The sequence below is a fragment of the Lissotriton vulgaris genome, chromosome 4_1 (genome assembly GCF_964263255.1).
Source record: "Lissotriton vulgaris chromosome 4_1, aLisVul1.2, whole genome shotgun sequence".
Taxonomy (NCBI): domain Eukaryota; kingdom Metazoa; phylum Chordata; class Amphibia; order Caudata; family Salamandridae; genus Lissotriton; species Lissotriton vulgaris.
The window spans coordinates 45,491,246-45,516,699 of record NC_141691.1 but is presented as its reverse complement, the minus strand read 5'-3'; the positions used below and the strand labels follow the sequence as shown (position 1 = coordinate 45,516,699).

At 49.2% G+C, this 25,454-nt stretch overlaps 1 protein-coding gene across 5 annotated transcripts in view; it reads right to left on the bottom strand.

Annotated features, from left to right (window-relative positions):
- The window catches only part of ZMYM3 (zinc finger MYM-type containing 3), a 539,665-nt gene that overhangs the window by 92,681 nt on the left and 421,530 nt on the right, over positions 1-25,454 (bottom strand). For all 5 annotated transcript variants that reach the window (XM_086918270.1, XM_086918269.1, XM_086918272.1 and 2 more), the window contains 2 exons: positions 4,118-4,232; positions 3,432-3,686 (listed from right to left, as the gene is read on the bottom strand). In XM_086918270.1, coding sequence (XP_086774396.1) covers positions 3,432-3,686; positions 4,118-4,232 — 370 coding nt within the window. The remainder of the gene's footprint in view (positions 1-3,431; positions 3,687-4,117; positions 4,233-25,454) is intronic.

The window sequence follows — 25,454 nt, the reverse complement described above, 5'->3', positions numbered from 1 at the left end:
GGAAAAGTTCTGGCGGCACTCACAAGACATCCACGGTTTGCCACGCACATACTGGAAATCTCTGATGGTGCAGGCAGGACCTACCAGGACACTAAGGGGATACAGGACACCTTCCTGCAGCATTATGAACGACTGTATACCTCACAGCAGGCTGGAGAGGTTGAACTCGACAGTTTCCTGGATGACATTGCACTGTGCTGGCTGAGCGATGGCGATCGGGATTTCCTGGGATGTCCCTTTGAGATTGATGAAATCCGGGAGGCGATCATGTCACTCAGTAACGGCAAAGCTGCAGGGCTGGACGGCCTACCGGCCGAATTCTATAAAAGTTACATCGACATAATGGCACCAGTGCTGAAGGAGGTGTTTGAGGAGTCGTTAGAGGAGGGGATACTACCGGGCTCTATGAGAGAGGTGGCGATTACTTCGCTGCTCAAGCCAGGGGAAGACCCGAGAGATACCGATGCCTACAGGCCCTTATCGTTGCTAAACTGCGATGCAAAGATCCTAGCGAAGGTGCTCGCGACTAGACTATCCCTACTTATGACTACCCTGGTGTTGCCGGATCAGTCTGGATTTGTCCCAGGGAGGGCTACGTCCCACAACCTCCGCACCCTGTTCTCCCTCATACCTACCATCTCGCCGGAACTGCCGGTTGCTGCTGTGTTTCTGGACGCCACCAAGGCGTTCGACTCGGTAGAATGGGGTTACCTACTGGCTATTTTGGGCAGGATGGGCTTCCCCCGGATCTTCATTGCCTGGGTGACATTGCTTTATACCTCTCCAGTTGCTAGGGTCGTCGTCAACGGAGTACTGTCGGCGCAGATGCCAATCACTAGGGGGACTAGACAGGGTTGCCCCCTGTCTCCCCTGCTTTTTGCCCTGGCAATCGAACCCCTGGCTTGCAGGATCCGGCAGTTACATAAGGCCAGCGCCTTTAATTGTAACCAGAGACAGATTGGCATATCCCTCTATGCGGACGACGTTACTTTGTATGTGCGACACCCACAAGAACACCTCAACCCTCTTTTGAGAGAATTTGTATTGTTTGGTGGAGTCTCGGGAGTGCACATCAATTGGAATAAGTCGCAATTCTTCCCCCTCACGCCCTCAGTAGCCCAGTTCCCGCTTGATTACCCGCTGGAGTGGTGTAATACTGACCTGAAATACTTGGGAATAGTAGTAACACTCAATAAAGAGGACACGGTCCGGCTGAACTATGGGGTGGCCATCTCCAAATTGGTCGATAATGTAACCCGTTGGTTAGCCCTCCCTCTGTCGATGGCGGGTAGAGCCTCCCTGATGAAAATGGTCATCCTTCCACGTTTCCTGTACCTCTTTCAAAATATACCTTATTACCCGGGAGCCTACTTCTTTAAAAGACTCCGGTCTGAACTGCTTCGCCTTTTCTGGGGCGGGAAACAACCGCGCCTCAGCTGGCAAGTGTTGACACAGCCGTATGACAAGGGCGGATTCGACGTGCCAGACTTGGAGGTGTATTACCTCAGCGCTCAGGCTCAACATGCTTACTACTGGATTAACCCCGCTCCCTTTATGCCTCAGGTTGCAGCTGAGGATTGGATAGTTCACCCGCTGCCGCTCAAGGGCATGCTGATGGGCTTGGTTGGCGACGTCGAGACGCCTGCCACCACTGTTACCTGCACCATGGACGCGTGGCGTAGAGTGACCAGATTACTGGTAGCTCCCATGCTCTACTCACCGGCGTTGCCCCTTTCGTACCATCCGAAATTATCGCTCCTAACGGAAAATGGATTTCATTCCATGTGCAACCGCATCCAACTTCATACCTGGGGTGATCTGTTTCAGGAGAACCGGTTCCGCACGAAGGAGCAGTTCTTCCAGACTACTCCCCCGACACCGATGGAGGTGTTTTACTACATCCGACTCCGTCAGGGTATGAAGGAGATAATTCCTGGCTACCCGGCGGAACCGGGCACAGTCTTGCCGCTACACGTCATGCTCGTGTCGGACGGCCGACACTTGGTGTCGAAGCTATATTCGGCCATCCGGGAGCAACGCCCCCCTGTTCTGTCCAAGGCACGAACTGCCTGGGACGCTGACCTGCCCGCTGCACTTACCGACGAACAGTGGAGATACTGCTGCTCGGTTACTGCCAGAGTTTCCTCTAGTTGTAGACTGAAAATTATCCACTATAAATTCCTACAGAGATATTATTATACCCCAGTCAGAAAACTGCGATTTAAACTCTCGGACGACGACAGATGTGCGAGATGCCGTGTTGAGGGCGCGGGTTTCCTCCATCTGGCCTGGGAATGTGGAGTAGTACGGGAGTACTGGGAACAGGTACATGCTGCGCTCCAGGTGATGATCTGTGGCCCTCTTGACATTGAACCGGTGGTGATGCTGCTGGGATATACCAAAAATGTTTCCAAGTCGGATCGCAAGTTTGTCGATTTAGCACTCCTTCTTGCAAAACGGAGAATTGCGTGCAGATGGGGGAGGGGACGGGCACCAAAGTTTAAGGAATGGCTGGACGATCTCACTTATTGTCAGGACCAACACGGCGTTTATGCAGACCTGTTACCTGCCCGCTGTAAACCCCGCGACCTTTGGTCCCCCTTGCAGATCTACTGGTTGTCTCAATCGACCCACAGCGACTCCTCAGGAGATGACGAACTGGTACCGGGCCTGTGAGCACTCATATGCACTACACACCACACTCGCCATATGGCACTTCACACGATAGTACGGGCTTTGACCCGCTGAGTTTCGCTCCTAATTGTCCTTCCAAGGACGGCCCCCCTGGGGTGCTGAGCGGGGCCACGCACACTTAGCACACGACTAACATACAGTCATACCAGGTGACATAGCTGGGATACTGATTGGGGATAGGGAGACCGTGTGCTGGTGATACTATGGACTGCTTTCCTCCTTGCCGGAGGCGGTACCTGATTAGGGGGGTGGGAAGGCCCCCCTCCGCTACCTGCTCCGCTATGTTGGTTGAAGGAAGGTTACAGGCACAAAGGCTTATGGCCCCTAGACATTGGAGAACTACGTCTCTGTTGTCCCTTACCTTGTGAAGATGTTGTTTGCCCGCTGAATGTACCGTAATTGATACTGTATTGGATTACTGATGCTGTTACTGTCATGCCACTGTGATGCACAATGTTAATAAAAAAAGGTTTAAAAAAAAGTACTCACGGTCTAGCAGTGTTTTGCAGTGCACTACAGTCTAGCACTATGATCCCGGAAGCCCCTGTTAGTATGTCAATGTGTTCCGGGCAGTGCTCACTGCCAAGCCTTGTATTTCTGGGTGTGGCCTACATCACAGTATCCATTTCCCAGCACTCCACAGACATACAGGGTTGTGCTACACACATTGCCCAGAGTGTTGGAATGCTCCTGTCAGTAGCACATATTGGAAAAGTAAGGTCTAAAGATGTCCCTACCTCGTCCTTTTCTCTGCCGGGCCGGTGGGTAGAATCGAACGCTGATCAGCTTGATGGTGCCACGGCTAGTGCTGCATTTGCGAGATTGGCGGACGACATTAGTGAATGACAGCTGCATGTGTTCCTCTGGGGTCCGCAGCCCAAAGTACTTTGTATTGAAGAACATGAGCGTGTTGAGGAGGACAAAGGGTGAATACACCCCAAGTTGCTTGCAGTCCCACAGGTGCTCCTCCTCCACCCGTGAGAACAACAGACCTGCAAAGCAAAGAAGTATTTCAGAGCATCAGATTAAGTAACACTAGAAACAGCATGACATACCTGGGCATGCACCCCAAATCCATCCCTTGGGACTATGCTCCTCCTTCTGACACTTCGATGTACCAGCACCCCTCAAACTGCCTCGTAAAGGTAGACCCCTCAATTGTTTCTAATCTCCCCAGCATTACAAAGAGGAAAACCTCTCCTCTATACCTCCACTGTGTGAGAAAGTGACAACAAGGCTATTTGGACAAACCTTTCTGAAAGCACACCCTTCCATGCTTCCGCCTCCCTTATTGGGCTTGGTAAATCCCATGATCAACGTATACTGTTTAAAGTCCATGTGGAGTGTATACCCCTTATCATTTGAAGCCACTGCAAGGCCTTCTGCTGAACTCTAGAAGCAATCTTTCACACAATGTTCTTACTGTGAGTCGGCGCTGTGGCATGCCAGGTGGCCAGTAACTTGTTCAGCTCCTGGACGAAGGACAGGTAGAAGTGGTCTGTGAAGATGTTGACCATGCGGTTGCTGTCTAAGAGATACTGATGAAAAAAACCAGAAATCACGCAGTGTTGGCACTGGATTTATAGAATTGCTGTGTCCCAGTAACTCAAGCCCCTTATTCCTTTACACAACCACTCTCCCACTTCAAGCAAAAAGCAACAATTCACAAATTGACATTGCAGCGGGTCCCCTTTAATAAACTGATGTTAGAGTATTGGAAAGAATACAAGTTACTGGTCCACAAAGGACAAATAACATTAAATCAACTGTCAGGTTCTGGACAACATCTGGCCCATCTACTAGAACAGTTCCAGGCCCAGCAGGGCGAAGCAAACACCAATCTGGAGCATCCTTAAAAATAAGCTGATGTTCTCCCCCAATACCCCTCCCTCACCACAATAATGTCGGGATCAACAGAATGTAACTTAAAGCTAAACCCCTTTCAAAACACCTGAAAGCAAGAGGGATTTATATTCACCCTCATGTGTGTAGCAGGAGTCCAGAGAAAGAATACACTCGCAGACCATGGGGCTCTGCAAAGCTTCATTTATTGGCCAGTGTCTGCCACATGATTGGCGGAAGTCGGAGGGGACATTCTACGGACACGGTGTATATGAAAATGGTCAAGAGAAACCTATCCCTGCACAGGTTTATCCTGAGCACCTTAGGCAGATTCCCTTCGCTGATGCCTCCAGCCACAAACCGCTCTACACCTCAAGCAAATGACCCATTCGATGACTAGGACACTTTCATGACGTCTAAGGAGCAGGGATGTCCTGAGAACCAATAGGCAGATTCCCTTCGCTGATGCCTCCAGCCATAAACCGCTCCACACCTCAAGCAATGATCCATTCCATGACTAGGACACTCTCATGACGTCTAAGGAGCATGGATGTCCATAAAATCTTTCAATCAGTTACTAATCTTTAGATGCAAATGCAACAGCACCTGCTCACCTGCCCCTCACTGCAAAGCCATCAACATCTCAAAATGGAGCAGCGGCAAGAGTCTCATCACTTCCTCATTCTTATCCAATGCCAAATATCTAACCCAACTTGAAGGCTTAGCCATCCTGTCAAACTGGGTAATAAGTTGGGGCCGCTTGCGTCTGCTCAATGCAGTTTCCAATCATGGTTCTCTGATGCTCCATTATGCCATGCTCAACTCTACCACTGAGCTCCCAACCGGGGACACACACTTTTAGTGCCGATGTTTCAGCTACAAAATGACAACTGGTCAGTTTAAATGACTATTTTATGTCTCAATTAACATCTACTGGAAACAAACACAAATGTGATCCCGAACACAATGATTTTCTACCTGGTTTAACACGGAGTTACTCTTTGTACCCCAGCCTCACTGCAACCCCCCCACCAGCCTTCAACTTTGTTGCAGATAATACCTCATCTATTCCTTTTCATCCCTCAAAGACAAATTCGCAGTCAAAAGAAATAAGTTACTAACCTGTAACTATGGTTATCCAGTATTGGCATCTTTCATAGATTCATATGCCTGAATCATTCTCCGTCGTCGAGATGGGAGTCCCACGCTAAAATATTCAAGCAGTGCTTTAAAAGCTTCATAGGTTATAATGGCATAAAGCCATCTAAACCGTAGCCTATCTATGTCCTTTTTAAAAAAAGGACTAAATGTTGGAATCCAGCCAATCAGCTATTAGCACCCTCTTGTCATATTTTCTAAACACATGTGGGAATTAAGAATCCCAAAAGGCTAAAGAGAACTACCTGTGCGGGGAGGCAGGTGGGTTGCATGTGCATCTATGAAAGATAACAAGACTGGATAACCGTAGTTACAGGTAAGTAACTTATTTTCTTATCCAGTATTGGGGTATCTTTCATAGAGTCACATGCCTGAATCATAATAGCAAGCAGTACCCTAAACTGGACTGTTATAAGAAGTAGGGAGACATGTTAACTCATAACCCCCCAAGGTATGGAAATATAAGCGATATTTGTATTCATAATATACTTTACTGTTTAATTTGTATCTAATGAAGCATTTGAGCAGAGGAAAATAGTAGAACAATTAAGGCTGTGCTTAACCTTCAACTTTATACAAAAGATTCACATTGGTAACAGAAATAAAGTACAACACACACACACACACACACACAAATCCCCCTTTGCACTTTAACCAAACTTGGTTAAAGTGCGAGGCAGCATTGCAAACTTGATGCAGTTTCACAGCCATTGAGAATGGGAACCGGAGTTCCCGAAACGCGTCTGGCAAGAGATACCTTGAAGCTTTTAATCACGCTGTACTTTGCTGGCAAGTTGAGCCTCAATAAAAGGATTTATTGCATCTGCCTGAGGCTTCCTTTCATCGGGGCTACCCTTTTGTTGTTGATATATATATATATATATTTTTTAAGAGAGATAAAATTCCTCTTATCAAATAAAGAGGTTCACCTTAATTGAAGGGATGACGCAGTACTGCTTGGCCCACTGCTGCATCCTCACACTGTGTATATTGCAGGCTGTGTATCTTGGTGCAGAACAAAGTGAAGAGTCGACATGTCACACATGCCTGTGTGCCATGCCTACAACCCACTGCCCTGGCACAGATCAGTCACCCTCTACCTGGGTGCACAATACTAGTGGTGAGGGTACAGGTGCATGAGCCCTACACCCATAAAGTGTCTAAGTCCATTCTTAGACATTGTAAGTGCAGTGATGCCATTAAGCTTATATGGTACTGGGAGGTTATTACGGACTCCAAAGCACCATAATGGCTACACTGAAAACTGAGAAGTATGGTATCAAACTTCTCAGCCCACACTGATGCCAGTGTGGGATTTAATGAAAAATGCACACAGAGGGCCTCTTAGAGATGCCCCCGAAAACTAACCTACCACTAGTGTCCAGGCTGAGTCTCTGCTTTCGGCTGCCACCACCAGACATGTTTCTGGACTCCTGGGTCGAGAGCCTGCTGATCTCTGGGGCCTGAAACAATACACATCATGGGACGAGGTGCTAAGCCTCCTCACCCAGGATGGGCAGGGTCCACGAAGTGGAAGCTTCAAAGGCTTGCCGCCTTTGTGAGCTTCCCCAGGCCACTTGCTGATTTCAGCAACTGGTCCTCACTGGTTCTGACCCCCACTTTGGGCAGGAGAACCGGCAGGATAAACACGTGAGGAAGAGAGGTGTTCCCACATCTGCCAACTCCACCCCTCAGGTGGGGGAGGAGAGGTGAAGCACAACTTAGTCCATGCCATCTTGAGGATGGGGGGGACTCAGCCATCCAGGGACAGGCTCATGCCTGTCCCTGAAGGGTGGCATAATAGGGGGTGTACCTACCCCGGAGAAGGGGCTTTTTACTTACCTGTAACTCCCTTAAATAGAGTATTTAAGGGCACCCCTGAATCTTGCCTCCTCAGACAAGAACCTGAAACAAGACGGAGAACCGTGCAGCAGCTAACAAGAGAATGACGCCCACTAACTTGGCCCCAGCCCTACCGGTCTGTCTCCCCCTCGAACCTGCTCCTGCGAAATCCCGGTGTGTCTTGCAGCCAGCAACCTCGAAAACCCCGGAGGACATGCCTACATTCAACCTCAAAGACTTTGTCTCCCGTGAACACCAGATTTGTTTATCTGCAACCTCTGGCCTTGGCCGGAAACAGCGAATCCGACTTATCTCTCGAAGTGGTGGTCGTCTCCCAGCCTGCAGTGTTTTTGCAAACCGGAGTATCTATTGAAAACAGGGCGTCCCACAGCAAAACAGCACTCTGCACCTGGCGGCCCACGTCTTGCTGAGGGCGCACCTTTTGTGCTACTTAGTTTCCTCATTTGCCACTGGTTTGACAGGTAACACAGGAGCTGAAAAAATCCTTCACCTTTTGGTGCATCTGGGGCCAGTAAAAGTGACTGACTAGTATTTCCCAAGACTTGGTTTGGCCGAGGATGTCGTGGGCTAAAGTTAGGAGGAACTCCCTGTACTTCTGTGGCACTACCACTCTCCTGGTGGCTCCAGGAGTGGGGTTTCTTGCCTCAGCGTACAGTAATCCCTCTTCCAAATAAGCTCTGTGGGTACCACTGACATCTCCCTTTGCTTCTGAAACAGCTTGCTGCCCCAGGTTTTCAAGAGTGGGACAGTCTTGCTGACCATGGCACAGCTCTTCCCTAGAGGGTCCCCCTGGGCCCAAGAGTTCAACCTGGTAAGGGTCAAGCTCCATAGGCTCGGTTCCCTCTGGGGTGTCCAAGTCCTCTCCCTGATGAGGGGTCCTGATCCTTTTGCTGAACAGAAGCTGGTTCCCCAGTCTTCTTACCTTTTCTTTTGGTGGGTTGGGCTTTCGTTCAGGCTCCAATCCTACCTTTTCACCCTTCCTCTTGCTCTGTGCTCTTGTTTGCACACACACCAATCCAGGGATATCCAGCATTGCTGCATGGGTTTTAGTTCAACCTCAGCCCAGGCTGAGGTTTCCAGGTCATTGCCACATGCAGCTGGTAGCTAAGGAGAGACCACTACCTGTTTCAGGCCAGTAACCCCCCCCCCCCCCCGCCAGTCTAATGTCACCATAGCCATTGAATGATTAGTGGTAACACTGTCAGCATTGGTGACTGGGTAAGTACGCCAAATGAAATATTACTCAGGGGAAACCAGTGTGTCTCTCACCATAGTGACACTGGCACCTGTAGCCCTCCGAGCCTCTATTCTAGCTCCATTAATCCAAGGGTATCGCAAGTATTTTTAAGTTGGGTGGCCACACAGCCACAGTGGCAAACTCAACTTCCCCCTCTGAAACTAGAACTGCTTCAGTGTGCAACCGGATTTGCTCTGGGCACACTGTTAATCCCATCTGGAGACGTTCGACACCAGGAATATCTGAAGCTGTAGGACGAGGGGCCTTCTTGCTAGGGCAAGCCTTGTCTCCAGTTAAGTGTCTCAACTTCTCACAGTTGTTATACCAGGCCTTTGCAGGATCAAGGTTCTTCCCCCCATAGGGCTGTGGAGTATAGGGAGTGTTTTGGGACCCACCCCCCTGTGCAGGTTTTTGGGGCCCTTTAGAAGACTCAGACTTTTTATCTTGGGGATTCTCACCCCGTTTCCCCTGGGGAGGTTTTGTAACCCCTTTCTTCTGTTCTCCCCCAGTGGTAGTCTTGGTCACTCTAGTCTTGACCCAGTGGTCAGCATTCTTTCCTAATTCTTGGGGAGAAATTAGACCTAGGTCTACCAAATGCTGATGTAACTTTTCATTTGTGCAATTACTTAGTATATGTTCCTTCATGAGCAAATTGTAAAGTCCAGTAAAGTCATGCACATCGAGTCCAGTTAACCAACCATCTAGAGTCTTTACTGAGTAGTCCACAAAGTCAGTCCAGGATTCGGTCTGGGATTTGTGAGCCCCTCTGAATCTAATTCTGTACTCCTCAGTGGCGAGTCCAAATCCCTCAATCAGAGTTCTCTTCATGAGGTCATAAGACCCTGCATCTGGCCCAGAGAGGGTCAGTAGTCTGTCTCTGCAGTTACCAGAGAACAGTTCCCACAGGAGTGCCCCCCAGAGAGGTTTTTTCAGGTTTCTCATGTCACAAGCCCTCTCAAAGGCTGTGAACCATTTAGTCAAGTCAAGTCAAAAAAATTTGTATAGCGCACTACATACCCAGAGGGTTTCAAGGCGCTTAGGAAGGGGAGGAGGATTATTTGTCAAATATCCACGTTTTAAGCTGCTTTCTGAACGCTAGGTGGTTCTGGGTGAGGCGAAGGTAAGCGGGGAGTGAGTTCCATGTTTTAGCAGCCAGGTATGAAAAGGATCTGCCTCCCATGGTGGTCTTGTTGATGCGAGGTATAGTGGCGAGGGCTTGGCTGGAAGAGCGTAGTTGGCGGGAGGGGGTGTAGAAGGACAGTCGAGAGTTGAGGCAATCTGGTCCCATGTCGTAGAGTGATTTGTGTGCGTGGGTAAGCAGTCGGAAAGTGATTCTCTTATTGACGGGTAGCCAGTGGAGGTCTTTAAGGTGGCCAGAGATGTGTTCGTTGCGTGGGATGTCTAATATGAGTCTGGCTGAGGCGTTTTGGATTTGTTGGAGTTTCTTCTGGAGTTTAGCGGTGGTACCTGCGTAGAGGGTGTTTCCGTAGTCCAGTCGGCTCGTGACCAGAGCATGGGTGACTGTTTTCCTTGTTTCGGAGGGGATCCAGCGAAATGTTTTTTTGAGCATGCGAAGAATGTTGAAGCAGGAAGAGGATACGGCGCTGACTTGTCTGTTCATTGAGAGTGAAGAATCTAGGATGACGCCAAGGTTCCGTGCGTGGTCTGTCGGGATGGGTGCTTTTCCGAGGGCTTCCGGCCACCAGGAGTCGTCCCAAGCAGAGGGGGATGTGCCTAAGATGAGGACTTCTGTTTTGTCTGAGTTCAGTTTCAGACGGCTTTGTTTCATCCATTCGGCAACTTCTTTCATTCCTTCGTGTAGGTTAGTTTTGGCGGTGCTGGGGTCATTGGTGAGAGAAAGGATCAGTTGAGTGTCGTCCGCGTAAGAGATGATGTTGAGGTTGTGTTGGCGTGCGATGGCCGCGAGGGGGCTCATGTATATGTTGAAGAGGGTGGGACTGAGTGAGGATCCTTGAGGTACGCCGCAGATGACTTCAGAGGCCTCGGACTTGAATGGAGGAAGGCGGACTCTCTGGGTTCTTCCGGTGAGGAACGAGGTGATCCATTCAAGTGCTTTTCCTTGAATTCCGATGTTATTGAGGCGTTGTAGAAGGGTGCTGTGGCAGACTGTATCGAATGCTGCAGAGAGGTCGAGGAGGATGAGGGCGACTGTGTCTCCATTGTCCAGTAGAGTTCGAATGTCGTCTGTTGCTGCGATGAGGGCGGTCTCAGTGCTGTGTTTTGCTCGGAAGCCAGATTGTGAGGGGTCGAGGGATTTGTTGGCTTCGAGGAAAGCGGCGAGCTGGTTGTTGACGGCTTTCTCGATGACTTTGGCCGGGAATGGAAGAAGCGAGATGGGGCGGTAATTTTTGAGTTCGGTGGGGTCCGCTGTTGGTTTTTTCAGAAGGGCGGTGAGTTCAGCGTGTTTCCAGTCTTCTGGGAAGGTAGCGGAGTTGAAGGAGCAGTTGATGACGTCTCGGAGGTGCGGTGCTAAGACGGAGTCTGCTTTGTTGAAGATGTGGTGAGGGCATGGGTCTGTGGGGGAACCTGAGTGAATGGAATTCATCAGGCGGATGGTGTCCTCAGTGGAGATTGGGTTCCAGGCGTTAAGGGTGTTCACGGGGGGAAGATGGTCAGCAGATGGTGGGGTGGGTTGGTTTCCGGGTTGGTTGTCAAAGCTGTTGTGGATGTCTGCAATCTTGTTGTGGAAAAAAGAGGCTAGGGAGTCGCAGAGGGTTTGAGAGGGGGTGATGTCGTTGGAATTGGCCGAGGGATTGGAAAATTCCTTGACGATGTTGAAAAGTTCCTTGCTGTTGTGGGCGTTGTTGTCAAGTCGATCCTTGAATGCTGTTTTCTTGGCTTTTCGGATCAGTTGGTGGTGAGTGCGGGTGGCGCTTTTGAAGGCGTCCTTGGTGCTGGTGGTTGGGTCTTTTTTCCAGGCCTTTTCAAGGGAACGGCAGAGTTTCTTGGACTTCTTGAGATCATCGTTGAACCATGAGGCTTTCTTGCTGCCAGGTTTACTTTGACGTTTTTTCAGTGGAGCTAAGGTGTCGGCGGTGTTGGATAACCATAGGGTGAGGTTGGCGGCGGCTTCGTTAGCGTTAGAAGAGAGGGCTGGGGTGTTTTGAAGGAGCGATGCGGAGATTTGGTCCGTGGTGATTTTGTTCCAGTTTCTTTGTAGGGTAGGTTGGAGGTGGATGTTGGGTTTTGGTTTGTTGTAGGTGAAGTGAACGCAGCTGTGGTCAGTCCAGAGGAGCTCCGTAGTGTGGCTGAAGGAGACATGATTGCTGGAGGTGAAGATGGGGTCGAGAGTGTGACCTGCGATGTGGGTGGGGGAAGTGACTAGTTGTTTAAGTCCGAGGTTGGCGAGGTTGTCCAAGAGGGTGGTGGTGTTGCGGTCGTGGCTCTTTTCAAGGTGAAAGTTGAGGTCTCCCAAAAGGATGTAGTCTTTGGAGGGGATCGCGTGTGGGGTGATGAAGTCTGTGATGTCTTCACTGAATTTTGCGCGGGGTCCTGGTGGTCTGTAGAGGAGGGTGCCTCTGAGTGTGGTCTTGGGGTCGATGTGGATCTGGAAGTGGAGGTGTTCGGAGTTGGCGAGGTTGGCGTCAGAGCTGGTTGAGATGCGGATTGATTTCTTATGGACGATCGAGATTCCTCCTCCTGTGTGGCTGGTACGGTCTTTGCGAGTGATCTTATAGTCTTCAGGGATGGCAATGGTGATGTCTGGTGCGGAGGAAGCATTCATCCATGTTTCCGTTAGGAAGGCGATGTCTGGAGAAATGGTGTCTAGTAGATTCCAAAGGTCAATGGCATGTCTGTGGACGGATCGGGTGTTGAGAAGGATGCATTGAAGGTGATTGGGGTCGGGGATCTGTGCTGTGGGCGTAGCGGAGATGTTGACAGTGCCGCTGAATTTGCAGGTGATGCAGGAGAAAGGTCCATGGGTTTGTCCAGGGGCGGCTTGGATGCAGTTGGGAGCGCGGCCGGGGTTAAGGGCTAGGAGGGAGGCGGCATCGTAGGTGATGCGGGAGGGCTGGGCGGCGCGAGGGGCAGGGGGTCTGGCGCTGGGCGCGGTCCAGGCGCGGACGGGCGTAGACGGGCTTACCTTTGGCGCACCTTCGGCGAGACCGCTGCGCGAGACCGCTGCGCTAGAGTACATCTATCATATGCGGATAGTGGAGGGGAGGGGCGAGGGAGGAGCAGCAGGGAGGCGGGTGCGTGGTGGAGGGGGCGGGCTATAGGCAAAACAACAACAACACGGATAATGGCGGCTGAAAATGCGAGTTCAGACCGGGTTGGCAGAGAGAGATTCTGTCAATTTCAGTTATTAGACCAACGAAGCAGCAATGCGGGCTAGGCAGCACAGGCACACTGAATAAATGAGCAGATGCAGGCACACTCGAGCTAGCAGGTAGGCACGCCGAAAATAATTAAAGTACAGTTAATGGATACAATAGGGTAATGCTACAGGCACTTTCGAGCGCTAAAAGGGTCAGCAGCGCGTTAATGGGATCCACAGCGCAATGCAAACGATACCAATCCCAATTAGGCAGGAGTCAGCAGGGCAGCAGGGAGCGACCACTTCTAACGAAGTCAGGGCGGTCACAGCGCTTAGGTGGTCGGGAGAAACCTAGTCTCTTAGTGGGAGGGAGGAGCAGCAGGGAGGCGGGTGCGTGGTGGAGGGGGCGGGCTATAGGCAAAACAACAACAACACGGATAATGGCGGCTGAAAACGCGAGTTCAGACCGGGTTGGCAGAGAGAGATTCTGTCAATTTCAGTTATTAGACCAACGAAGCAGCAATGCGGGCTAGGCAGCACAGGCACACTGAATAAATGAGCAGATGCAGGCACACTCGAGCTAGCAGGTAGGCACGCCGAAAATAATTAAAGTACAGTTAATGGATACAATAGGGTTCCTTATTTTGATTGCTGCCGCCATTGATGGGTGCTAAACCCATTTCCTTTCTTTCCCTAGAGCCAGGAGTCTGGACTCTAGATCCAGTCTTTTGGCCAGCCTTGCTAAAAGGCTCTCCTCATTGAGGCTGCCCTCAATGTCCTCACCAGAACGTGGACCACCTGTGTGGCCTCTAGGTCCCAAGAGGTTAACTCTTGGAAGTAAGGGAACAGGGTTCCTTTCTGCCCTAGGAAGTGATGGAGGTGGGTACCTATCTCCATCCTCCTCACTTCCTTCCTCTTCTGCTTGGTCATCACCATTTTCAGAAGGGTGGGCCTTTGCATACTCAGCCAACAGCTCCTGGAGCCTTTGTTTGGTTGGATGTGGGCCCATTCCTATGTTTTTAATTCTACATAAGGACCTTACTTCCTGAAAAGACAAGTGAAGGTAAGGGGTGAGATCAAACTCCTCAACCATGTCCTGTATGTCATTATGGTTATCTTCACGAATAGCTGGGGTCTGTTTTTGAGACATTCTAACAAAAAAGTTCTAACCCCTCTACCCTTGACTACAGTGACTTCTTAATTACTAAAGTTCTAAAGGGACTTACGCAAGGCCCTAACAAGACTTTTAGTAGTTCGGTAAAAATGCCAATTTGTAAAAATATGAATTCTAAAGCCAATTTAAGAGTTCTGTTGTGTGATCAAGTTTTAACCAAGGAGTCCAACAAATGCACAGTTGTGTATCCCACCGCTGATCCACCAATGTAAGAAACAGGCTCTATATACACTACACCAAGTGACACCTGAGGTAGGCAGAGGTTAAAGTTAGATAGAACCTTACTCTCTAAAGTGGTAGCTTGGTCGAGCAGTAAGGCAGTACCAGAGGGCAGTGTAAAGCATTTGTTGTACACACTCAGTCAGCAAATGATTTCACACACTCAAGAACTGAACTCTAGGCCAATTGTATTTGTATACAAATAAATGCTGTTGTTTTATTTTTAGAACCAAGCAAGCCTGGCACAGGTAAGCATTAAATACCGTTCAGTAATAAGTTACTGGATATAGAACAGTTTGAAAACGCAATAGAAATTGTACTTTGTTTGATTTACAGGGGATGCAGTAGGTTGCAACACTTAGAAAATACAGTACATTGAAATGAACAGGCTTATTTAGTAAATTACAGGTAAGTTACTTTGTATGTTACTTTTCTTACTCCGTGCGGGATACCTGGATTCAGCACTGGGACATTTCCTGTAAACAGGTAAGTAAATATGATTTGGTTATTTGTGCGATTTTCAAAGAATATTTTTAGATTTCAAAACTCCACACAAACTTTTTGGGAGAAAATTGTAAATGTTATCCCATGGAGGAAAACAGGTTATCGGCTCACAGGTAAGTAATCGACTGTGGGAGTTAAAGTTCTGGGATTAGACTCGGGGATCCCCCTGAGTCAGTGATGCACCGTTGTGTACCCTCAGTGGTACTAGGGCAGTTGCGTGCAGAGTTTTGAGGCTCAATGTTATCCAATGGGGAATAGGGGGCCTCCGGTTGGTGGCTGCTGGCAAGCAGGCCACTGCGTTGTGGCCTGCAAAGCTCCCAGGGTTAAGTTCAGGGAAAATGGGGAAATAAAGTAGCACAAAAGGTGCAAAGCGGCACTGGGGCGGCCGGGTGCAGTGTGCTGTTTTGACATCGGGCGCCCGGTTTTCTATGGAGAACCTCCGGGTTGCAAAAACACTGCAGGCATGGAGACTAAGAACTTCCGGGTGCGACCACCTCTGGGAGAGGTAAGTTGGGAAGTTAAGGGTTGGTTAGGCACCATCGGTTTAGGCACACAAGGCCGTGGGGCGTCAGGTGCAGGGGCACCTCTTGGGGTTGGATCTTCTTACCAGCTCCTATACCTATACCTTAGGTAGTGCTAGTTGGCATGGCACACAGGCAGTGTGCCATGTGGACTTTGTTGTTTTGTCTGCACTAGACCATGCATGCTGCAGTGGTAGTCTGCATGGCTTAGGTGAGCGGTCCCTAGGGGACCCTCGTCAGTCCACATGCCCTTGGTACCCAGGTACCTTTTACTAGGGACTTATAGGGGGCCGGAAGGTCCAATTGGAGAATTATTGTCAGGGAAGAAGAACTGGCACAGGGGACCTGAGTAGTAGGGCACCCGGTGCACTACAGTTGGTATCACATACATACCAGCCAAAAGTGGGGACATTTCACTGCTGACAGCCAGAGGAGAGCCAGGAAACAGACTAGCGCTACGGACAGAGACACAAGGTGTTCCACCACGGACCGGCCGGTTCAGTGAACGACGGAACCCCACAAGTTTGAACTACGTTGAGACAAGCTACCAATTTTACGCATCACCAAGGAACCTTTGAAGGTCCCCAGGCTGCAGGCCCAAACGGGCCGCATGCGAAGCGCTCCTGTTCTAACCCAACGTCCTGATGAAGACCCCAACCTGAGGTTCTGAATCACCCGCACCATTCAGGGGTCGAAACGTCGACTAGCATTTCTCCTCATATTTCCAAACATAGGACTAAACAATGAATGATTACGTAACCTATGTTTGAGAATGTTTTTTGGAACCTTCTGATCGATATAGGCTGTAAAGGCTTCTCATCTTTCACTGTGATTTCTACTCAGTCACAACACCTTTACCCGGTCCCCACCTTCACCCCCACTTACCCATCCCTTCTAATTAACCCTTTTCCTCTATGCACCTTGAGCGCGTTGACATGTTTTTGAGTGTATTTAAGAACTTAGAAATGTGTTGATTCTGAATTTATATTGCCAATGCATTAATTGCAATATCACCTACCCTCTGGGTTGAATATTCATGTAGTTTATAAGTACAAGATGTGCTAAATAAACATGCACCGAATGTACTGAATCTTCTCTCTGTTTGTTGAGCTACATTGATGCCTTTGATAAGAATGAAAGCATTTATACTGAGAGAACAAGTACTACTTTGAGATTTCTTTCCTATTTTGTTGATATCAGACTCCGACCCTTCATATATGTACCTAAAAGTGGGGACTAACCAGGTCATAAAAGGCACTTTCTCATACTCCTCTTCCAAGCCATATAACACAGCTGCGTGTATAAAGATCAGTACCATGGGCTGCTCCTCTGTGGAGCAGTCAGACCATTTATCATTCCTTGACACATAATGGCTACTTCGTTGCCGCTCCTGGACAAACTCCACAGAGCATGCACTATGGCGGGTTATATAATGTCCTCTCCTATGGGTTGCTTTCTGGAATGCTTTGGTGGACACCTCAGGCATAGAATAAGTACTTGTGTAATAGTTACTCTCTGGCGCTTCACAGTGGAACCATTGCGCACATGTCATGGTTGGCTGCCTCAGGCCCATTCCGAAATGTTGATCTGCAGCAGGCGCCTGTGTGAACTCCAGAACTCCAGAGTGTAGTTTTTGACATGGTCACCCTCACTTTTTGCATGTTATCTGATGCAAATTTGACAAAAGCGCCCTGGGTTCGTGCTAACCAGGTCCCCAGTGCCAGATCTATTGCCCTAAAACTGTACAATTATTTCCCCAATAGCCAATACCTTTAGCACTCCTTGTAAGTCCTTAGTAAACTGTACCCTTGGTACCTGGGGTAAAAAGGCTAAAGATGATCCCTAAGTCCTTGCGCATGTATTGTGCAACCCTAAGGGACCTCTCAGCACCAACATGCAAACTACCATTTCAGGGTGCGTGCCATGGTGCAGAGAAAAGTGAAGACACAATGCACACCTCCTGTGTGGCATGCCCATAGACACTGCATGCAGTGTAGATAAGTCACCCCTACAGCAGGCCTTATAGCCCTAAGCCATGGTGCACTATACACCTCTGAGGACATATCTGCATGAGCAGAAATGCCCCTGTAATGTCTACGTCGATTCTTAGATATTGCAAGTGAGCAGAGAAGCCATTTTGAGTACATGTGCTGGACACTAGTGTTTACGAGTCACCCATCTGCATGATGGCTTTACTGAAACTAGAGATGTATGGTATAAAACAACTCATTAATAAGCCAACACTGATTCCAGTGATGGATTTATTAATACATGCACCCAGAGGGCACTTTAGAGGTACCCACTGAAAACATACAGACTACCAGTGTGTAGATTGGCAGGTGCAGACTGGCCTGCCATCACAGACATGTTTCCGACCCCTGCAGGTGAGAGCATGCGCTCTGAGGGCAGAGACAACGCCTGGCTAAAGCAATCAGCATATCAAGGCAGGGGGCTTCAAAGGCATCTGCTGCCTTTGAGATGCGACCTAAGGCTTCCACAGACAGGTGAAATGTTACCCCCATCTCGTCCTGCAGCTGACAAACTTCCAAGAACACCTGGAGACCGACAGCCTTCGCAAATCAACAAGCAATCTCCCTTGGAGTAGAGGAGCTATTCCACTGCAGTCCACAGGCACCGGGAAGCAAAGTCTTGTTCACTTTTTTGCTGCTCCGCAGCGAGCTCGACGCAGCAGCCCCAGGAAGAGGGCCCTGTGGTACCTGAAGGTCAGCTCCGTCCCCCCACCAAGTGAGAGGACACCAGTACCAATACCCGAGTTACCGGATCCCTTGCAGCAAGCAGAGACCTTCAGAGTCCAGTCGGGACTCCAACGACTTCAAGACAACGCAGCTGCAGAGGGAAGTCAGCACTTCCAGAGTGGCCCAGCTGACCTGATTTTCCACCCTCAACCGGCGAGACCGATGACCGCAAGGTTCCACGGCACACAGAGCCCATCAGACCTTTCTAATTTGCACCTGAACACCTCAGCCCTGGTATCGACGAACCAGCTATGCTCGATTGGTCCGAGATCTTTGTGAGCTCCGGGACTAGTCCCTAAGTCGCCCTCTGCAGCCTGTTGCACAGGTTACTTACCTTCGGTAACAATATATCTGTAAGAAACAGTAGTTAGTATTAGATTCCTTACCTTAGAATATCCCCAGGCGTCAGACTGGATCCGGAAACTTTTGCGTAGCAGTACCCCTGCGCGTCAGTAGGTGTCGTCTGCGGCTCCGCGTCCGTCGTCGGCGCCCGGATGACGTCGCCGGAGTACTTAGACGCTGCCCTCGCGCGCTGATGTCCGTTCTTATACACAGCTTTTCCGCGCCAGAAACGCAGAGCCATGATAAAAACCAACACTGGTGCCATGAAACTAGGGCCCTGAAAGGTGATGATCTTAACCTTAGATATCGGTTCGCAGAACGTGAAGGATGGGTGGGGCGGTAAGGAATCTAATACTAACTACTGTTTCTTACAAATATATCGTTACCGAAGGTAAGTAACTTGTGCATCTTAAAGAAACAGGTTAGTATTAGATTCCTTACCTTAGAATAGATATCCCAGCAATACCTACCCTGGTGGTGGGTCTGCGTACCAATAATCACACCAGAAAGTCCCGGAGGCCGGAACGGCCAAAGAAGCCATCCCTACGGGCTTGTCTGTCCAGGCAGTAGTGTCTTGCGAACGTGTGCAGCGAGGCCCACGTAGCTGCCTGCCAAATGTCCTGCAAGGGGACTACCCGGTCAAGGGCAGTAGTAGCCGCCGTGGCCCGAGTGGAATGGGCTCTCAGCCCAACAGGAGGCTCCTTTTTAGGTCGAGCCTGGAATAAGCATCCGAAGGATGCGTCCAGGCGGAGACTTATAGCTGCCTGACTCGGGGGAATGAGGGACAACAGGGTGTTACGAGCGTGAAAGCCGGATTTGGGTGCGCGAACGCGCACGTTCCGTCCTGCGCCGCGCACTTCCCTCCCATACATGCGCGCGCATATACACACACAGACACTCGCTCGCTCACACACACACGAGCACCCATACATACAGAGAAGCTACCCCCGCCGTTGCATACACACACGCTCCCCCCCTTACCTCACCAGAGACACACACACGAGCGCACATACACGCATGCATACAGAGACACCCTTGCCGTCGCACACATACACACAGACGCGCCCCCCCCCCTCCCGAATACAGTCCCACTTACCGCCAATCCGGTGTTCTGTAGCCTCCACGGGGCTCTCCCTCGGGCATGGAGCCCCGCGTCACCACTGCTACTCAGGCCAGGAACTCCGTGGGCGCTGATTCGCGCACAAGACGGAAGTCCCGCCCCCACAGTAAGTTTGGTTTTCATAAGTGCGTGCGCACATCTTGTTTTATTTACTTTTGCTGTAGGCGTCCACCGATGCTTCTGGTTTGGAAGGCCGCCATATTGGAAGGGGGTCTGCTGTGATCACTTGCCTTAAGTCTGCATCAGATACCTAAATGTAGTACTTTTTGTCACTTTGATTGTATTCTGTTTAATTCCAAATCCTTACAAAGAAATTGAAAGTAGTCAAACATAATGTTCTTGCTTGCATCACTTAAAAATAGCACGAACATATATATTTTTTAATCCATTTCAGCACGGGACAAAGAGTGAAATGTGATTTCTCGTACGCTTGATATAAACCTGCTGCACTGTAGTGAGCGCTTTCTTACTGTGCCAAATGTTCGGTCGCTGTGCCAAATGTTCGGTCGCTGAATGTGGGTGATAATCTCAATGGAAGCCGCCTACGCAACCCGGAAGCACAGCTAATTCCAGGTCTGGGAACTGCTTTACTACTCTGGTAATAAACAAAGAGGCCAATCTATTTCCTTGTGCACTGTCAGTCTGGAGCAAAGTGGTTCCTGGAAAGTGTTTTCGCACCTTCTGCCTCGCGCAATGCAGTTGGAAATGGGAACCTCCTTAACGAAGGACAGTGCTGGAGCTCTATCCTGACAGCTGCCCTCACCTCTTCATTCTGCTTCGCCCTCCCAGAGCCGCCTTTGTTTTTACATTCCCACATTGAACTGTTTGTTTTCGGAGAGCTAGCAGTCTCTCTGTCCATCGCTTTGAAACCCTGGTAACGCCTTTGCTGTCCAGAAAGGGAGCCAGCCTTTTGTGAAGGATGTCCTGCACCGATGAATACAAAAACGCAATGCGTTTAGAGTTTCTTCTCTTGCTTCCTAGAATACCAAAGCACCACACGGCTAGTGACTGGAGAAACGAAGCACTCTGCATCTAATGTGCCACGAACATAGGAGAGCACTGCACTCAGAAGCACTGGTGCTGTCTATTATTTTAATTTATCTGGTCTTCGGTGATCGGGTGTTTGATCACCGTTTATAGAATATTGATTTGTCGAGCCATTGAAACAATTGAGAGTCCGCTAGCAGATATTCAACAATGGACAAGAAATCATTTGACGTGGTGCTGGATGAAGTGCGAAAGGTAAAATCAAAAAGTTCGTTTTAAAAGGTTGTTTAGTTTCTAAAACCGGAGGTTGCATAGCTGGAAAGTTAACCCGGTCCATGCGTGAATAGCTAGCTGCTCCCGTGCCAGTGTTTTTTCTTACCATGCTGGGATGTATAGTCCTGATTTTATAGTAGGGGGCTAAACAAGAGACAAGTCAGAGAATACAAAAAAACAACCAAAAAACTGCTCCGGAGCAGTTACTCATGGACCGTAGAAACTTGGCTGGGCTGGTGGGGGGTAGATAAGGGCTAAAGAAACATGAAACGCTGCATGGGTAGATATTGTAAATCCAACGCACAAATCTACTCATTAGAAGCATTTCGATGAACCAATTTGATATTCCATTTTTCAAATGCCTTATGGTAACACACCCCATTTCTGCATCTTTCGTACACTCTTGGCTTGTATACTATGAGCACTGTAGGTTGTTATCCATACTGCATCTGTGCATTCTTATTTACCGTCTAAATAATGACACCTCAAAGATAACTGTGTTAGCTTCTTATTTTCCATGTATTCATTTGTTCCTTCTTTAAATATTTGACCACCTAACATGTGAATAATGTAATTCGGTTCGCAAACGAGCGGCGTGGGCTCCACCTCCAAACAACGGCTCAGATTAAGCACTGGCAATACAGTCTGTTGCCTTCTGCTAGGGCTCCAATTGAGTTTCGGATTATCACTTTGAGGTAGGTGGTAAGGGATGAGTTCTGGCCTCAGCATCCCGTCCCTGCCCTGCAATTTATGGAAGGAGAGAGGTTGGAACGTGCCACGATTCAGCCCACTGGCTGTACAGGGTGGAAACATTTTTTTTTTGTGCAAAACAGTTCACAGCAATACATCCATTTTATGGTTCCCAATCTAATCTACAAGTAATGTTTGTATTTACCCATGTTTTTAATATCGTAGGACAAATATATGTTAATATTTTCAATGCACATTGTATTTAACACAAATGTCCTGTGTTGCACTCGACCCAGGGGTGTCCAACGCAGCTCCAAGAGGGCGAGAAGCATGGCAGACTTCTACCCAAAGCAGGAGAGACTCCTACCCTCCGGCACTTCCCTGCCCCCCCCCCCCCCCCCCCTGCTGAGAGCTCCTGTGTTGCACTCGACCCAGGGGTGTCCAACGCAGCTCCAAGAGGGCGAGAAGCATGGCAGACTTCTACCCAAAGCAGGAGAGGCTCCTACCCTCCGGCTCTTACCTTCCCCCCCTCCCCCCCCCCCCCCCCTGCTGGGAGTTCCTGTGTTGCACTCGACCCAGGGGTGTCCAACGCAGCTCCAAGAGGGCGAGAAGCATGGCAGACTTCTACCGAAAGCAGGAGAGGCTCCTACCCTCCGGAACTTCCCTCCCCCCCCCCCCCACCCCTCACCCACCCCTGCTTAGAGCTCCTGTGTTGCACTCGACCCAGGGGTGTCCAACGCAGCTCCAAGAGGGCGAGAAGCATGGCAGACTTCTACCCAAAGCAGGAGAGACTCCTACCCTCCGGCACTTCCCTGCCCCCTCCCCCACCCACCCCTGCTTAGAGCTCCTGTGTTGCACTCGACCCAGGGGTGTCCAACGCAGCTCCAAGAGGGCGAGAAGCATGGCAGACTTCTACCCAAAGCAGGAGAGGCTCCTAACCTCCGGCACTTCCCTGCCCCCACCCCCTGCTGGGAGCTCCTGTGTTGCACTCGACCCAGGGGTGTCCAGCGCAGCTCCAAGAGGGCAAGAAGCATGGCAGACTTCTACCCAAAGCAGGAGAGGCTCCTACCATCCGGCTCTTCCCTGCCCCCCTGCTGGGAGCTCCTGTGTTGCACTCGACCCAGGGGTGTCCAACGCAGCTCCAAGAGGGCGAGAAGCATGGCAGACTTCTACACAAAGCAGGAGAGGCTCCTACCCTCCGGCTCTTCCCAGCTGATGTTTTCATAATGAATACACTAATGATGCTCTCCACATGTGCTTTTCAGGAAGAAAACGCCCCCTAATCTCCTTCACATGTTGCTAATATGTAAGGGTAAGCAGTCTATTTACAAAGCTTCCCCATTCACATTAACCAGAGTCTAACTCCTTATTGACGAGGGAACACTCAATGTATTTCCCATTTCTAACCCGAATAGCCTCATAAAAGCACTTAATGATGACAAATGCACATAGGCTAGGTTCTTTCCACGTGTGTCTCGAGATGCTATAGCCTCGCCATTTCTCTGGAGCTTTTTTTTTTTCAGCTAATCGTTCAAAGCACAGATGCGTTTATTTATTTTCTTCAAGGGTTTAGTATTGTGTGGGATGAATAATCCAGACACAATGGTGGGGGTCCCTCTGACGAAAGTGACTAGTGTAGGGACACGTGTGAGGAACTTAAAGTGTGTCTGATAAGACTTTCGGCCGAACTAGGACGCGAGAGCTTATTTTTTTCTTCACTGGACGCAGTGTCATCTTTATAGTGTTTGCGTTTTTTTGGGGGTCTTTTTCAATAATTGGGCAGCCCTCACAACCTCTGCCTCTGCAGGCTGCAGCACACAGAGGCGCTACCTCAACTCCGGTTGCAGCCAGTGCTCCTGCTCAACACCCGCCTTCTTCACTTTGAGGCTGCTGCTTGGCCATGGACGAGGGGAGAAGCAAAAGGAAGGACCTGTGAACTTCCCCAGGACGAGTGTAAGGTAAGCAGCCCCCGCTATAATAACTCTACATGGGGGAAAAAGTTGTGTCTTTGTTTAAATAGCGCTTCTGTTTTCAGCTGATCCTTGTTAGTTTGCAAGCAATTAATGAACGCCACAGCATCACTCGTCGCCACCACAACATCACTCAGCGCCATCACAGCATCAATCTGTGCAACCATTCAACAACAACTGGTTCAAATATGTTCTCTCAATGTTTCAAGCTTTATTACAAATGTCACAAAAATATGTTAATATTTCACTTCTGTTATTGGATTTGTCGTCACAATAAAATACATTGAACATAATCTTCACAAAAGTTATTTACAAAAGTTTAAGCTATTACCATTATAAATTACAATAACTTTTATTTAAGTATTAATTAATAAAAAATAAATTTTAAAAAGCCATTGTTATTTGTAATAGCAATACATCTAAGTCACGTAAATACAACACAGATTGCATTACAAATGCTATAGGTGTCACATTTGCGAAAGTTAAAGCAATTGGCATTGTAAATGACAAAGCTATTAATGTAGCTATTTTCAAAACCAACACATAAATAAAAAATTTGTCATTTACCATACCAATAGCTCAAACTTTCCTAATGCGAGACCTATTGCATTGCAAATGCTTGTTAGCCAAGGAGTAGCATACTTTGATGCACAACACGACCCACCGAGAGATGGTCTGCTTGTGCACTGCCCGACCTTTCTTAGCGCCCACGTAACCAACAAATAGTTGGTCATCCACCCGGAACTGAAGTGTGCGATACAAATAGAATGAGAGCGCACGTTTTGGGTCCAGACGGTAGAGCCTCTCTTTCTCTTTCGAGGGATGCGGAAGCAGAAAGAAGGTGGGCAAAGTGATGGACTGCCCGATGTGGAAGGCTGAGACTACCTTGGGCAGGAAAGAGGGTCTTGTCCGCAACACAACCTTGTCCGGATGAACAGAGAGGAAAGGAGGTGTAGACGAAAGAGCATGGAGCTCTCATGGCAGAGGTGATGGCAACCAGGAAAGCAGTCTTCAAAGTAAGAAGACGGAGAGGACAGTTATGAAGTGGCTCGAAGGGAGCGCACATCAGAAAAGTAAGTACAAGGTTCAAGTCCCATTGAGGCATCACTAAGGGAACAGGGGGGGAACATATGAGTGATGCCCTTTAAGAATCTGTGAACAACCTGTAGGAGAGTAGGGTCTGCAATCCTATGATCACCCAGATTTTTTTGCTTTGGTTTCACTGGTTTACGACTTTCTCTGGCTGTGGGCCTGCCAATCAGACCCACAGCCTGGCTGTTCTCTTTCTAAATTACCTCATGTACCCTAGGTGCATCTACCAATTGGTACTGGGCCACCTTATCAGACCCTGTAACTCAGGGCATAGGTGTACCCAGGGCTGCCAGGGGCTGCAGCACGTATTGTGCCACCCCTGGCTGGCCTCCTAAATTTGACACAACTGGCTGCATGACAGCTGGGGCAAAGTCGTGTAATCACCCTTTGCTGTAGGTGTAGTATACCTATACCTAACCCTAAAATGGACACACAGATTCCTATCAGTCACTCCTATGGCAGGCCTTGACAATCCTGAAGGCAGAGTGCTTGGAATCGTGTGAGATGGTGCTCTGGCATGAGCTGAGCCTGTCTGCAGCTTGCGGAATCAAGTCCTAATAGCTGTTCCATGATATCGCATACCATATACTCTTAAGTGCATTATAATCCTCGCGGTTAAATGCTATCTTTGGTATTGCTTTATCAAAACATGTCGAGTAAGGTGTCATACGAATTGGAATACTAACCCCTCGCCAATTCTGGCGACGGGGTTAGCATTCCACCCTTCTAGAGG